This window comes from Uloborus diversus, chromosome 9, assembly GCF_026930045.1.
Source record: "Uloborus diversus isolate 005 chromosome 9, Udiv.v.3.1, whole genome shotgun sequence".
Classification (NCBI taxonomy): domain Eukaryota; kingdom Metazoa; phylum Arthropoda; class Arachnida; order Araneae; family Uloboridae; genus Uloborus; species Uloborus diversus.
In genome coordinates, this window is record NC_072739.1 from 64,674,074 (window position 1) to 64,691,438 (window position 17,365).

The window sequence follows — 17,365 nt, forward strand, 5'->3', positions numbered from 1 at the left end:
TATATTTTACACATTTTTTAAATGACGAAAACTATGAATTTCAGAAAGCAAAGCAATTCCATGATGACTTTAAGCAAGACAGCGCTGGGAGGGGGGGGGGGGGTTGTTCGATCGATTTTAGCATCGAAGTGGAATTCACAGTAGTATGCAGAAGCTGCCAGTGAAAGCAAAGATCCTGCTGAAAACTATGTTGGGGAACTTAAAAACTTGTAGCGATTAAGGAATTTACTCTTAAACACATTTTTAATCGCTGCGAAACCTCTTTTGTAAGATTTTGCCCAATAGGACCTGCATCACCAAACAGGGGAAATCGTTGTGAGGACATAGTCCTATGATAGAGGGGCCGTCGTGGCCTGCTCGATCTCCGGTCACAAGGCATCGGACTTGTGATCGGAGGGTCCCGGGTTCGATCCTAGCCGATCGAAGATCCACCGTCTTTATTAATGTGAGTGTTGGACGTTAAATATGCTCGTTGTCACAAAGTCCTCCAAGTGAAGCGATACTTCTGAGGGTGCTGAAACAGGGATTGCTCGCCTTCTGGTCTGGATCAAAAAATCAGAGCCGTCTTCAGGGTCCCATCCAACAGGTTAAACCACAAATAGTGGTAGGTACGGGGGACCCTAGAGTGTGAAGTCCTATGAAAGACTAGCTCTTGTTGTGTGCTAATGTTAATGGTGACCTCAAAACTAAACATTACTAGTTATTTTATGTACAGTACTGTATATTTATTGTTTATCATAGGCTTAAATAGGCAAGCATCTGAGATCTGGAACAGATTAATCCAATGTACATTATATCTTATGTGAAAAAATGATTCCCCATTCGTTCAACTTGCGATTCGAACTGTTTGAAGTCCTAACTCGATTGCGTATATGTTTTTCTGTTCTTTTACTTTCCTATATAATATAAATTGAGTAAAACTTTATAAACTGGGCTACTACTTTGCAAAACTGGGTTGTTTTGCAAAGAAAAGACGGGCATGATTACAACTAAGAAACCAAAAGAACATGACTCTTTTTTTTTTTTTTTTTTTTTGAAAGCCAGATCTTAGTGCATCTTGGAAGACACACAGCAAGACACTTGCAAGGCAGTCAAGACACCGTGTGGAGTTAATGTGTTTTATGAGTGCATATTATATTTTGGGACATTCCAGAAATTGAAAAAGCCTCATCACTTAATTTTTTAATGCAATTCTTTCAGCCTATGGAGCTACTCATACGTCTGTTACACAAATTCAGGGCTATTGAAAGGATTTTAGGATTATTACAAGTAGGGCACTTCAAAACATTAAAGTGCTTCATAATAAGTTTAAATAAGTTGTTTCGAATAAGATACTTCACAATGACGCACATTTTTTATCAAAACAAAACGAATATTCTAAAGTGTGATACATGTATGCAAATAATCTTACTCACACCAGCCAATCACGTGAAACAAAATTGTGCTCTTCTGTTCTGCGAAAGCTGCTGCAATCAACTTGTGTAGATAGAAACCTTCACAAAACATCCACAGATAAGTGCTCAACCGCAAGTACTTTGTTATTGTGTAAAACACTTTGCATCCTGCCTGAAAAGAAAACATTTAGATTTTCATTGGCTACAACCCGTGATGCTCCCATCAATTTTTCTGAGGGTATACTCCCAGTAATCCATTACGCACAATATGTGTATGCGATCATTACATAAAATGTCATAATATGAAAAATTTGAAGCGTGAGGGTATGTCTAAAAAATATTTGAGAGTATACGGCGTATATGGAGTATACCCTATGGGAACACCACTGGCTACACCTACAGTGAAACCTGTGTATAACGATACTGTCTATAACGATAACCTGTCTATAACTATATTTTTTTGGCCCCAGCAAAATGTCAGCATGAATCATCCAACTGTCTGTAACGATAACCTATCTATTACGATATTTTTTTTACGTCCCAACAGTATCGTTGTAGACAGGTTTTACTGTATAAGTAAGCCCTCATCAGAATGAGGCAGAGCATTTTTTCTTGTAAGGCTATAACAGCTGTATAGGTTGAAAGAAATAAAGAACGTCACAGTATCCAGAGATTGCAATTTCACCCTTCTTTTGAGCTGATGAGTCTGGAATAGGCATAACCTAGCTGTAGGTAAAATGCCTCATACAAGCGTTGAGTATATCTTCACGCTGGTAGCTAAAGATATTTTAGCAAGCCAACAAGAGGTCCACAAGCTCGGTACAGCTGCTCAACCTTGAAACAGAGATCAATAAAAGCTACAGTATAAAGCTACAAGTTACCGCCATAACTCCGTTATGGGGCAGTAGTTTGTAGCTCTTTTTTAAATAATAATTTGGGAGAAGTAAAAACAGACATTTTTAAAGTTAAAAAAAATGAAAATTCATAAAAATGGCAATTCATGACGAAATATTTTCTTAAGGTTTATTTGAAGTGTGAGGATAAAGCTCCTGAACTCAAATTTGTTTCTCTTTTTAACTTCTGATTCCATGTCTGAACTCTTAACAATTGGTTTCGCATTTGTTTTCGATAGTCGCTGGATTTTTTAATAATTTTTTTTGTCTTTTAAATACTCAGCGACTCCATTTTCTCCCCATACAAATTTATTGCCTACTTAAGGAGCCAAATCATCCTTTGGGGGTGATTGCTTCCAGGTTGGGAACCACTGGTCTTGGCGTTCAAAAATAATGGATGTTTTAGTTATGAGCTCAATAAATGCAGTAGAACGTAAAACAAATGTATAGCAGAAAAACATATCTATTTTTTTAACATAATATTTTCTTTTTCCTTTTTGTTTTTATTTAAAAAAAAAGAAAGAAAAAGAAAGAAAGAAAGAAAAAAAAGAAAAGAAAAACGAACAGTTGCCAGCTACCAGCTATCACACCTTTATGTCTTTAGTTATCAATGATTCACCTTACCATTTCATCTATGTCCTATTTATAGCACTAAATACAAATAAATTAGAAATGATTCATTTGCTATACTTTGAATGGGGTGGTTTCCTTCAGTCAAAAGTACACTTTTAGTTATTGAAATGGATAGAATGAGCAAAGAATAAAAAAATAAATAAAAAAAATAACATGGACCTAGAAAATACTTTCATTTTCCACAACAGTTTTTTTTAATTATTTTTTTTAAATATCCAATTTTTCAAACAAGGTGTGGTTTTGATGACGTCACAAATGATGCACTTTGCCGCATCTTTCTACCACGTTTCTACGTTATGATAATCAAAAAGCGAATTAAATGTTGCGCTCTACGCTTGCTATCAACCGTATAGTTGCCAATACACGTGAGTAAAGATGCGAGTTAAATATTTTGCACTGTGAACGGCAACACAGAATGGCATTTCATCATTTGTGATGTCATCGGCAGAAGCGTAAACAATGAAAGCGCACCGATTTAAGTAATTTTTTTTTTAAATATTAAACTTAAACAAATTATTTAAAAAATGGTCAGATTCTATGTTTCTAAGCATGCTCTTTCAGAAAAAAATACTTTTAAAACTTTGGAAACGACCCCATTATAAAAACATTAACATATGGCTTTTTAATTATCGCTAGAGACAGATTTTACTATGTACTCATATCAGTAGCAAAATATTTTTCAGCAGTCTGCAACGCAGATCAAAACACACAAAAATAAAGCCAACAGTGCATTAGTCCATAAAGTACATTATAAATCAGCACCAAATTGATGCTTAAAAATAAAATGGGGTCGTTTCAAAAATTTAAAAGTATTTTTTTCTGAAAGAACATGCTTTAAAACATAGGATCTGACCATTTTTTAAATAATTTGTTGAAAGTTAATATTGAAAAAAAAAAATACTTAATCGGCGCGCTTTCATTGTTTACGTTTCTGCTGATGACACCACAAATGATGAAATGCCATTTTGTGTTGCCATTCACGGAGCAAAATATTTAATTCGCATCTTTACTCACGTGTATTGGCAACGATATGGTTGATAGCCAGCGTAGAGCGCAATATTTAATTCAGTTCTTGATTACCATAACGTGGAAACGCGGTAGAAAGATGCTCCAAGTGCATAATTTGTGACGTCATCAAGACCACGCCTTGTTTGAAAAATCGGTCCTTTAAAAAAATTAATTAAAAAATAACTGTTGAGAAAATGAAAGTATTTCCTGGGTCTATGTTATTATTATTATTATTTTTGCTTATTCTATCAATTTCAGTAACTAAAAGTAAAACAACCCCATTCCAAAGTTAGAAATTTCAAGCAAGAAGAAGGGGTGTTTCAAACTCAAATAGAAAATTTGAATAGGCTTTTGTACTTTTTCGTTTGATTTGTTCTAAATTTTGTTTCTATACGTTCAAATCTAAGATATTTTTCGAAGAAGTAATATTTTGATTTTATTATATTCCAATCAAGAAATAGGCTGCAGACTTTCACAGTGCCGCGATGTTTCTGTTATCCGGCTTGGATGTAGAATTTTACTGAACTCTAAAACGGTATGATCAGTAGTTTCAAAATATTTCATTGAAAATATATTCGGTTTTAATTTGTTGTATACATAGAAAAAAAAATTCATAGCTAGCAACGTGTTTTTAATTCTGCTGGATTTAAAGAACCAATTTTACTCGATATCTAGCTTCTTTTTAATCCGATTTAATGAGTTGAATTTTAAAAAAAAATCCCTATTCGCAGCTCCAATAAACTATAGGGGGCGTTGCAGCCACTGTCTAATGGCGGATGAAAAGGGTAAAACAAACAGATGCCGTAACTTATAACTTGCTTTGAAGCTTAATAAATGACAGTAATATTTCATCGTGCTTGTGGGAAATTTTCTTTTCTATTCCTCTGAAATTACATTACACCACAAACTCTCTGAAACCTGTAATTTTCTCCAAAGAAAACACGTGGAACGGAATGTTTTACCTTTTTCTTTAGTATTGTTAATCACTGCAAGGTAGCGTATTCGAGCTCTGGAGTTGCGAATTTAAGAATTTGTTGAAAAATATTCTTCCATTTGTGGAATTTTGGGACAATAATTCATAAGGCTTTTCTCGATTCAATATTAGAAAAAAGTGGAATCGTATACTTTACCTCATTCGATTCGATGCTATTATTTGGATTAGTGAGAGAATCCATAATGTAGTAACTTTCAAACACGATGACAAATATGGCGGTGAGAAGAAGTGAAATAAAGAGATTCTTATGCATGAAGATTCGCAGGACGCGCAGTTGCCTGTAATGAAATCAATGGCATAAATTTTCTCCATATTTATATCGGAAATATTTAAGATATTCATTAAAGGTACATCCCATAGATTTATGAAAATTAATAATTTTATAGTATGAGTGCGCGGTCGTTCAGCGTACATTAACAGTGGTGGAGGCTTTGTTATTAAATTTTTTGAATCTCAGAGAGCCAAAATGGCTAACATTTTATGCACTGGGGTCGTTTCTGAAATTTTAAAAGCATTTTTGTCTGAAAGCATGTTTACAAACATAGGATTTAACCACTTATTTACATAATTTGACAAAGCTTTTTTTTAACAGTTATTTTAATCAGTGCGTAGATTGAAATTCATTTTTTACGCTTCTGCACATGACATCACAAGTGATGAAATGCCATTACGCACAGCACAAATTATCATAACCTGGCAACGCGGTGACAACGAAGCGAAAACACTTTAGCGCGGCAATGGAATAGGGTGCCAAAGTGCATCACTTGTGATGTCATAAAGACCTCGCCTTATATACAAAATCGGACATTTAAAAACATTGAATAAAAAATAACTGTATAACTGTTGGGAAAATAAAAGTTTTCCTGACTCCATGTTTTTTTTTTGCTAATTCTATCAATTTCAGTGACTAAAAGTAGTACTTTTGACTAAAGGAAACAACCTTATTCTACGTATCACATTTTTTTTATTGATCCTACTATACAGAGTACTTCAAAACCCAAATCTTTATACATTAATAATTTAATATTATTACTCATCAGATCAATTTTAAATAGAGACCTATATAAGAAATTTAAAAACCAATACAGTGCACTCAAACCTGTTTCTGTGTGGTCTTATTTTCTGCGATTCTTTTTTCTTTATTTATTTATTCTTTATTTTTTTGTGCTATTTAGCAGTAATATTCGTTGTGAAAACTTTTTACAGTTACTTGTAAAGTTTTAAACGATTTTTTACGCTTTTTTTTTCGGTCAATATTCACCGCACAAAAATAAGTTTAAGTGTAGGAACTTCCAACTTGCAAAATGACAGTATTCAAGAGAAAAAATCGAGCTTTCATTAGCTAATTTCGCTATTTTGCATCAAACAACAGTGATAAGTTCAATACATACTATCGGACAACTTGTGAAAGTAGATACTATAGTAAAGTACTGATTAGTTACCTGAAATAAAAGAAAATTCCTAATGCAGGAATCAAAAGAACTATCGAAATTCCAAATGTTATGACATGAGTATTCAGTAAAGTTTTGATTTCCTGGAAGAAAAGGGGGAAGTAGGACTTTAAAATTTGTGATTTTTCCCGAAATAAACACAATTGTATCTAAATACTCGAATATTTATGAAACAAAAAGCCATATTTTAGTACTTGAAGTTATATAAATCACTACACTTTCAAATACAATAAGCACACTTAATATGACATTCGACTTATACGCTAATTTTGCAAATTTGTTTTACCCTTTTTATTATTATTAACACTGAGCTCATGCTGAGTGAAATGCTAAAGATTTAAAAAGAAAATTGTACAAAATATGTCGATGCAATTATTTTATCACTTTTTATAACAATTCATTTTAAAGCATTTTTTAGAACTTACTGTGAAATATATAAATGCAAAATTCATATGCATTTAAATGAAATCTCAACAATTATTTCTGAAAACCAAAATAAGCAGTACTAAATTTTAAACGTTCACTATGATTCCATCGATTTACTTCATGGAACATAAATAAAAATCTATGTCATTTACATCACCATGATACTATTTTTTGTGATAAAAACTAATTAATGCAAAGTTTCATCGAGCGCTCATTATCTAATGCAAACTTAAAAATTCAAGCAACCTATCGTTATGTAGGGGAGAAGTGGGCACAGTGACACAGTATCAATATTTTCTGTTTGAATATTTCCAGCCTGGTAAAACTTTTGAAAATTCATGTCGACATACTGTGATCAATATTATAGAAAAAAATTTTGCTTTCAAGTATCATAAATAAGTATGTCTTCATAGTTTGAACCTATTGATGTAAAATATCTCCATTGTTCGTTGCACTGATTCTAAACTGTTAGCTAAAATTTAGACTGGTACTATTAATCTTACATTAGCTTATTAACTAACTTTCATTTTAGCAGTATGATGTTAATTTTCTTTGTCTGAGGATGGCAGCCATTGAGTTTGTATTTTACAACGAGGGAATAGTGAGACACCACTAATTCGTTGCTCACTGCTCCCATAGAAATTTTACATTGAAAGTGGAAAAATTATGCATTAAATGTAATTTAATTACAACTAGCCTGCTGATGCAAATAATAATAAAGTAAGTTTCATAACCTAGCTCCGTTAAAATGATTATTTTAATTTGATACCTTATTTATTACCATAAGCAAAAAACTTTTCTAGTTATCTTAAAAATGCGTAAACTTTTCTCATAGAGATTTATATTTACAGCAGCTGTTTAAGCCTCTTTTTCTCGGGTGCCGGTTTCTTGTTTTGCGTGCATGATATTTCATAAGGTTTCTCATGTATTTCCATAAAACTTTTCATGCATGTTTGTCTGATTTATTATTATGATGTGAACTTAAATTTTAAGAAAAAATGAAAGTTAATATTAAAATTAAAAAAAAATTTCCACCAAAATTTTGGAAAATTTTGATATTAACTTATAAAATTTCAAAAAATAAACCAATAATTAAAAAAAAATAGGTTCGGATCATGAAAATAAACCAGACAAATATGCATAAAAGTTTTACGGAAATATATAAGAACTTTCTGAAATATCACGCACGTAAAACTAGAGACCTGAGAAAAATAGGCTTAAACAGCTGCTGTTAACATAAATCTCTACGGGTAACTCCCAAACTAATACGTGGTACATTTCACTACTATGTGTCAAGACGACATGAAATTTACATTGCCCAAGGCCCCATATCAAATCTAAACAACAACTATCATTCATATTTTTAGCGGTAAATTTTCTTTCAAAGTTTGTTGCTTCAAAATTTATGCTTCTCACTGTGCTGTGTTACCAGGGGAACAGTGAGACAAAATTGCATTACGTTTTTTTTTTTTTTTTTGTTTTTCTCGTTTGAGTGGATTCGTAGTTTTTTCTAGATTCACCTGTGACAAATATTGTGCCATTTGAAAGAATTTAATTTCTATATTTTTAATGATAAAATATGCAATTGAGTTTTTGTATCTCACTGTACCGATTTTCCCCTTACTTTACCATGCATGCAGGCTTTTACTTATTTGCATAAATATTTAATGTAACTACTTTTTTTGATTTAAAAAAAAAGTTTAAAAAAAATTAATTTGTTTTTAATTCAAATTATGTTTTTCGCAATCACGAGTTGTGACAGGACCCTACTCATTGGAGTTATTGTTTCTAGAAACTGTTCCTGTCCCCCCAAACCTGCCCCTTCTCCTGGGCGGTTACGTGTGTATAGTTGTGTGTGTGTGTAAGCGCGCATGCATGTGTAGGCTTGTGTGTGCGTAGACCTGTGCATACACTTAGGCGTGTGTGTCTCTCTGTGTGTGTAGGCGCTTGTGCATGTGTAGTTTTGTGGATGCATAGACTTTTGTATGCATATAGGCGTGTGTGTGTGTCTATGAGCGTGTGTAGGACATGGACGCCACCGACCAGGAGAAGCGGATTTCGGGGGACATTGCTCAGGACCGGAGGAGCCGCGCCTGCAGAGGACGATGGGCGGGAGTGCTGCAGAGGGAGGCGGGGGGAGGAGAAATAAAATCAGCGTAACGTCAAGGACAGTCAAACGAGAACAATAACGATAAGCAATCGTTATTGCTCAAAAAACAATCGCATACTAAAATATTTTTTAAGTGCACAATCAAAATACCTTAGAGCTGGAATTGGTAAATGGAGGGAGTAAGTCTAATCATTGGCTTACAAAAGCTGAGACACAGACCCCAAGTCACGAGACTCAACAACGACGAAAGGTTGACCCGTTCTGCGTTAAACTAGCGAAAGAAATCCGATTCCTTCCAATGCTGTGCTTTAAAATTTATCACGTGACTCGGAGGTCTGTGCTTCACGAATGAAAATCTTCACAACCTCCATTTTATCTTTTCTCAATGTGAAATATCTCCTTACCTCACCTTGTCCACACGTTGTGTAATCACTGTATTCTCTGTCCTTCTCGTTCCGGTACCAAGTGCCGTTCTCCAAGCACTGTTTTGTTGCGTAACCTTAGAAAATGCAAAAAGAAATTGAAACAAATCATAAGATTAAACACATTAATTTGTTTTGTATAGAATAATATCTGAGACGTTCCATCATTGTGAGTGGTAAAAAGTAAAGAAATACGGCCAACAAATCTTTAAATAGCTTATATAGTTCTCCTAAGCATTGCTGGCGCTCAGAGGAAGAGCCAAAAACATCAAATTCTTAAGAAATGGGGAGGAAAATAAACGCGAAATCAAATCAAGACTTCCTCATTGCGCTCCTTATCTGAGAGTTAGGCGCAAGTTTTGAGTTGAAATTTATTTCATATTGTGAACAAACAAAGATGCTTCACGAAAAAAAAAACCTTTTTTTTCCCTCGCTAACGCTTGATTATAGCAAACCTTAGCTTCTCAACCGGTTTGATGTGGACTTGTCCAAGGACGAATGCCAACAATGCTGTGGTAGACTACACATTGCAATTTTACTTTAAAAACACTCATCGTTTGGTGAAAAAGAGAAATAAATCCTGAACTATAGAATAAAGCTATATAGCTATGCAAAGAGGGTAACTATGAGTGATTTGATACTCACGTGCACAATTCGGCTCTTCGCTGTGGAAATATATGTAAGAAGGACAAGTACTTTCAGCAGTGATACCGCTCGGAGTGTCGTTCCAGCAGTTCCATCCATCCCAAGTACGAGGACAAAGATCTGGCTCTGAAGAAGAATCAAAATATGACCGTTTAAAAACTGATTTGAGTGCATCCGTAAATCAGATGGACTCGACTGTCCATGTTATTACTCATGGAAGCTAGTAAAGTAAAACCCCTTTAATGCGGACACTAACGGGACAATTTTTTTGTCCACAATAGAGGGGTGTCCACAGGTAAGGGGTACATTGGAATAGGGGAATTGAAAATTGTTCGTAAAAGAGGGGTGTCCGCACTTGAGGGGTATCCGCTAGGAGGGGTTTTACTGTATTTGGAATTATTATGATTGTCAAGTTCAGCATCTTATTGAACAAGCCACTCTTTGAAATCACGTGTTTTATGCAATAAAGCCGCTGATAAAAGAAAAGTAACACAGACTATCAAACGAACTCTGAACATTCTTTGTTCAGTGGTTTATGATTTTTGCGAGAAATTGTACTGAAATTCCCACATGAGTTCTTAAACTACGAAAGGCGTACCAATATGCAACAACCATTTTTTGAAAGAAATGAGGGGCCATTCATTTATTGCGTTAAGGTCTCGAAGGGGAGGGTGGTTGAAAAAATATCTACGCACCCTTCCTTGGGGGGGGGTCAAATTCATTCCTACGTAATATTTTCCTAGTCGATATTTTATGTTAGAAATCACGCGGTCAAGTGGTTCGGCAGGGATAATATTTTATTTGCGTCTTAAAGGTAAAATTAAAAAACGTATTTGGATGAGCTGTTTTTAATTTGTTTTACAAAGAATGACATTTTAAAAAGTTAATTTAAAAAAAACTGTTGGGAAAATAAAAGTATTTTCTGGGTCCACGTTATTATTATTTTTTTCTTTTTTTGTTCGTTCTATCCATCTCAATGACTAAAAGTAGTACTTTTGACTGAAGGAAACCACCCCATTCAGGATTCGGTGGGTTGTCAGTTACGTTAGGTCAGAGGTTCCCAACCGGTGGTTCGCGAACCCCCAGGGGTTCGCGAGGTGCAGGAAGGGGGTTCGCGAAAATTTCGGTGCAATGGCGGATTTTTCCTAGTTTGGTAAAAAATTATAAAATATTCAATTTGCACACATAGTTACTAATTTTTTTTTTTTAATTTGAAAACGCGCTAGACTCTTGTATTAAGCTCAGAAAAAAAAAAAAAATCTTTCAGCGGTTTTATAATCTTGGTTAAAAAGAAATTTTCTCATTTTTTTTTTCGATAGACAACAAAAAGAGATATCCTTCCTTCTTTATTGCGAGGCGCCATGCAGAAACGTTGTATTAAGCTCTGGCGGGGATCACGATGACCTTAAAAAGGCGCCATCGCGTGGAGTCAATCAAACAATATACATAATATACATATGTCGAAAAAAATAAAGAATTCTCAAACAATGCATCATAGGGGTATTATTTCTAATCTGGTTGAAATATAACTCGGGAATTTCCGTCGAATTCAGTCTTCGAATAGCAGACATGACAGCAAAAGGCTCCAAACTTAAAATTTATTACTGGATTTTACCCATCTGTTCGTTTTCAAAAATATATAACATCAGCATGTTCATTAGGGTGTCCCGAAAATTTTTTTTCCGTTTTTCTTAATGCAAGACCTCTCAAAATTTGCGAAATCGATCGTAAATTACAAAAATAATTTAAAAAATAGAATAAAACTATATCTTCAGGGCTCTACCGATCGTCAAAGTTTTGAAAAATTGTCATTTTTATGGCAACTGAAAAAGAAGTACTGTGAATAAAGTTATAAATTTACTGTGAAATAAAAGCTCGACAGCTGAAATAAAAAGATCGTGATTCGTAATATCAACACGAGTAGTATTTATGTGTTGACTTCTGTCCACTAGTTGTCATCCATACACAATGACAGGCTTCTGTAATGTTAAACACGATAAAAAAGTTGTTGACATCCATACACCCGTTGACTTCTGTACACCATGGCATGTTCATGAGACGTGGCATGGCATGGTACGATGGGAATACTTGAGCCTTATGATACAACGAAGTATCCTATCAATGCAGATGATGTGAGTAATAAAACACGCCCGAGCAATTGGTTTATAGAAAGCGTGTACATCGGAAATATTTTGAAATCTCACGATAGCTAAAATATTAAACACACCAGCTGTGGTGGGAGGAGACGGTGCGTGTCGTATTGTAGAAAGCGATATGATTCAGCAAAGCATCTGATTCATAGAACGCGTGCTTACGGAATACTATTTAAAATCTCGTGCCAGACTCTCCCAAAATATCAAGTGTATACTACACGTAGTTTTTCCCCTATTCCACCTGTGGGAACAGCTTGAAACCGGAAAGTGCAGAGGGAGGCTCGCGGTCAAGTTATACTGCTGTTGTATACGGTTGAACTACTGAGACTAGAGAAGCAATTGCTTTCAGAAGAGCACGCGCCGGCAATATAGTAAAGCACGATAATATTTACCACGTGTCGATGACAAATAGAAAATGAGAACTGAAATACATCTGGTGTTTATACCTGCTAAAGCGCACGCACATTTTCGTGCGACAACGAACTGAAGATAGCGTCATGCTACAGATCGCAGGTGGTATTCAAAAATGAGAGAGAAGAAGTTGCACGCGCCCGGCTACACCGAAACCAGGTGGCAGCCGGTGCATTTGTGATATGTTCGCTTCGAAGCTTTACTTGTATGGGAGGTGGATGCGGGATAAGATGACGCATGACACTGCGTGTTGTGGGGAACAGCTTGAAATCGGAAAAAGCACATTGCTTTTAGAAGAGCACGTGCGGGCGATACAGTAAAGCACGATGATATTAAAAAGCGTAATCTTAACCTCATTTTAATGGATCACGCAATGATAGCAACCACGCAAGAAAGAGTCTATTCGATGATGGGGAAACAGATGGAAATCATAATTTCGCTCTGGGAGCGGGGATTCGCTTCGACGCATTTTGGATCGTGCGTGGAGAGTGGAAGGAGATGTTACTCACCTGCGGGGAGGTGGAGAAACACCTAACGGGATTGATACAGGTTTTCAAATCGCACGCACATTTTCGTGCGACAATAGGCAGACAGGAGTGCATGCTACAGATCGCACGTGGCATTCTAAAAATGATATGATAATGAAAGAAAATTTCAATATTAACTGAAATTGCACGCAAACGCCCACAACAAAAACAGGTGGTAGGCATTGTAATCACGATACACTTGTTATTAACTTCGTTTTGCCATTTTCGCTAACAACAGCGTAGTATATGATGGGAATGAGAGTGTTCGTCATAATAACAGAATGAATCAGAGGACGCTATGAATCATCCCTGCATCGGTCACGTATAGCGTCTGAAAAGTTGGTCGATAATACAATTATATGCGCAAAAAGTATCATGAGTCACTGCACGAATAGAGATTCCACAAGCGGTATAAATAGTCGACCTGATGTTAGGAGGAATCATATCCAGTCTTCTGCTCCACAAAACAGCTCTAATTTACCTCAGCTTAGCAGCTTTCGCTCCCCGTGCTTATCTCCCGACTTTTAAATCCTTAATTCTTATTTTCATCGTAGAATCGTTGATCAGAAATAGATTTTCCTCTTGTGAGTGCTGTGATTTTCTACAATTCAACATGTCAGCCGCTAAGAAGGGAAACCGAGCAGCATTCTACGCTGGTAAGTAGCTTTCATATTGTATTAATTCCATTTCGTAAAAAATACTATGTTAGATTTGATGTGTGTGTGTGTGTGTGTGTGTGTGTGTGTGTGTGTGTGTGTGTGTGTGTGTGTGTGTAAGCATAAAGTGCTAATTTTTAATTTTTTTTAGACAGAAAGAGAGCCGTAGACGAAATATTCGATGTTGATGAAGCGTCCACTTCGCTGCTAGTCTCCAAGTCACAGCCCCTTAAAGCCCTGCAGAAAGAGGAGAAACGAACTAAATTCGATCTTAATCTAGAGGACGAGATCGGCAAAGAGGAAATTCCCCCGTATGCGGTCAACTGCGGAAAAGGGTACGCAGTGGAGGTGAAAGAATATAGACATCTTTATTACCTGGGCTTCAGCAAGTCGGGAGATGCCGGGGAGGTGAGAAACCGTTTTAATTTTCCCCTTGACATGTTGCCTAAACTTCAACAGGCACTAGAAGCAGTAGCAGCCCACATTAATGCTAACAAGAATGTTGAATACTAAAGAAAAAGGCGTGGTACTTATCGCAGCGAGAGGGAATTCTCCACACATGGTTTTCAGCACCTAATGTGTTTTAAATACGACATAAAAAAAAAAAAAATACGTTGACCATTTAGTATCGAATTAATACTGTTGTACATTTATAGTGAATTTTGTTTTTGTTTGTAATATTCGCTTGCTTTTATATCGTAGTAATGATTAATTTTAACGAATATCGTTCCTCTTTTAGAGGTTTTACAAGAACGCTTCGTGCTATAGTAAATTATAGCGACCCTCAGATTTTGTATCGCGATGCTAGACCTATAATTTACGACATACTAAATACATCTAGTTTACTAAGAATACGTTTAATCATTTGCTTAAGTATCCTTTTTAAAAAGGTGGACGATGAGGGAAATACGATTGAGCGAGATTTTTACTTTTGCAGTTTTGCACATCGTATACTTTCGCGCTTTCAAATTGGCGAATCTATTGACGCGGCTTTTGAAAAGATTTTTAATAGTATTGAACACTTTGTACGTAATGGAAGCGGTTGGATATTAAAAAAAGTAAATCACATTGATTTGCGAATAGGAAATTATAGAAATTTAAGAGGCGGATGTGGACAAGTTAGCTTACCAACTAAGTTGAAAAATAAAAATGCAGTGCTGAACATAAAGTGTAATGACAATCTTTGCTTTTTATATGCGATTGCTGCTCATTTATACCCAGCTCGAACCCATAGTAACATGACCTGGAACTATAAAAAGTATGTTAAGAAATTCAAATTAAATTGGATCAAGTTTCCGATTGCAATTTCAAAAATTAAAGTGTTTGAGCGATTAAATAAGTTAAAAATCAATGTTTTCGGCTTTGAAGAGAATGAGGTGTTTCCTATTTATTTAAGTAAACAATATCAAGTTCCTGAAATAGATTTGCTTTTTTATAGCAATCATTTTTTTTTAATAAAGAACTTTAAGAGATTTGTCAACACAAAACGAGGGCTTCACTATTACTGTCGTAATTGTTTGAATGCTTTTGCGCGTAGAGAAACTTTACTATCTCACAAACAGCTATGCCAAAAAAATCCTATTCAAAGAGTGTCAATGCCGAAAAATCAAGTCGTAAAATTTACCAATTTGGCTAATATGCTTTTTCATCCCTTCTGCATTTTTGCAGATTTCGAAGCTTTGACTGAAAAAGTTTCGACTGCGCTGCCTTCGAACTCGCAAAGTTATATTGTTCCAATTGAACGTCATTCAGCGATTAGCTATAGCATTATTGTAACAGACAGTGAAGACAAGATAATATTCCATGAATACTATGTGGGTAAAAATTGTATTAAAGTATTTTTAGAAACTGTAAAACGACTATCGGAAAAGCTAATTCAAAAAATGATGCAAATTGCGCCGATGAGAGAAAATGAAAATCACTCCTATGATTTTAATGTATGTCACATTTGTAAAAAAAAATTCGTGCAGGGTGATATTAAGGTGCGAGACCATTATCATTGGGGAGCCGGATACATTAACGGATTAGCACATCAAGCATGTAATCTCAACTATCGGGCGACATATTTCATACCGGTCGTTATTCATAATTCTAAAAATTACGATACACATTTAATATTAAAAAATATGCCTGAGAGTTTTGCTAAAGTAATAAATATAATACCGACAAACTTAGAAAAGTTTTCCATGTTTTCACTTGATAATTTAAGGTTTTTAGATTCATATCAGTTTTTAGATGCTTCATTAGAAACTTTGGTAGACAATTTAAGAAAATCAAATCATGAGTTCAAAATTTTTTACTCTTTCTTTAAAAATAAAGAGGCTGAACTTTTACTGAGGAAGGGAGTTTTTCCATACAGTTATCTAGATAATATTGAAAAATTACAGGAAAAATCACTACCATGTCGCGACGATTTCTTTAACATTTTAACTTCAACTCCGATAACTGACGATGATTATAATCACGCAAAAAAAGTCTTCCGAACATTTAAGTGCCAAACGTTGTCAGATTATTTAGAGCTTTATCAAAATACAGATTCAATATTGCTAGCCGAGGCGTACTTGGCCTTCCGCCGGATGTCATATAAATACTACGGATTAGATAGCATTTTTTATCTCACTTCCGCTCAATTAACTTGGAATGCAGGTCTTAAATATACTAAAGTCGAACTTCAGCTTTTGGGTAATGTAAATGATTACATATGGCTCGAATCTCAAATGAGAGGGGGAATAAGTTATTTAGGTACGCGACACGCAATAGCGAATAATCCATACATCGAAGAGACTTATGATAGTTCTAAACCACACAAATACATATTAGCGCTTGATGCTAATAATCTTTATGGGTTTGTCATGAGTCAAAATTTACCGATTGGAAACTTTTCTTGGTTAACTTCGGAAGAAATTAACAACTTTGATCTTTTTAAATATGATTGTAACTCACCCGTGGGATTCATACTTGAAGTTGACATATCATGTCCTCCTTCGATGCATGATAAATGCAAAGATTTGCCTCCGGCAGTTGAGCACTTGACAATTAATTATAAAATGCTCTCTAAATATTCCAAAAAGTTATGTGACAAATTTAATTTGAAGCATACACTACCGAGTAGAAAACTAACCCCAAATTTTTACCCTAAAAAAAACTACATCGTTCACTATCTGAATTTGCAATTTTACATTAAGCTGGGTATGGTATTATCTAAAATTCACAAAATATTTTCTTTTTCTCAAACGCAATGGTTAAAACCGTATGTAGATTTTAACAACGAGAAACGTAAAGAGGCGACCGATGATTTTTCAAAATCTTTCTTTAAAAAAATGAATAACAGCTTCTTTGGGCGTTTAATGCTCAATCAGAGGAAAAAAATTTCCGTAGTCGGATCGCTAACCGAAGAAGAGTGTAAAAAAAATCTTCAAAGTCCGTTGCTTGAAAATTTCGAGTCTGTTAATGAAAATTTAACTTTATTCAAAATGAAAAAACCAAATTTACTCTTAAATTCTCCAATTTTTTGCGGTTATTGCATTCTGGAACTTTCAAAATTACGTTTATATCAACTTTTTTACTCGTGTTTCAAAAAAAGATATGGACAGGACTGTGATCTGATTTATGTTGACACAGATAGTCTTTATATGTGTATTA

General features: G+C 34.9%; 1 protein-coding gene across 1 annotated transcript in view; it reads right to left on the reverse strand.

Moving 5' to 3' along the window:
- Window positions 1-17,365, reverse strand: part of LOC129229771 (calcitonin gene-related peptide type 1 receptor-like) — a 96,669-nt gene that overhangs the window by 8,448 nt on the left and 70,856 nt on the right. The window contains exons 3-7 of the mRNA XM_054864144.1: window positions 9,977-10,102; window positions 9,314-9,408; window positions 6,365-6,456; window positions 5,059-5,200; window positions 1,416-1,566 (exon numbers count right to left, since the gene is read on the reverse strand). Coding sequence (XP_054720119.1) covers window positions 1,416-1,566; window positions 5,059-5,200; window positions 6,365-6,456; window positions 9,314-9,408; window positions 9,977-10,102 — 606 coding nt within the window. The remainder of the gene's footprint in view (window positions 1-1,415; window positions 1,567-5,058; window positions 5,201-6,364; window positions 6,457-9,313; window positions 9,409-9,976; window positions 10,103-17,365) is intronic.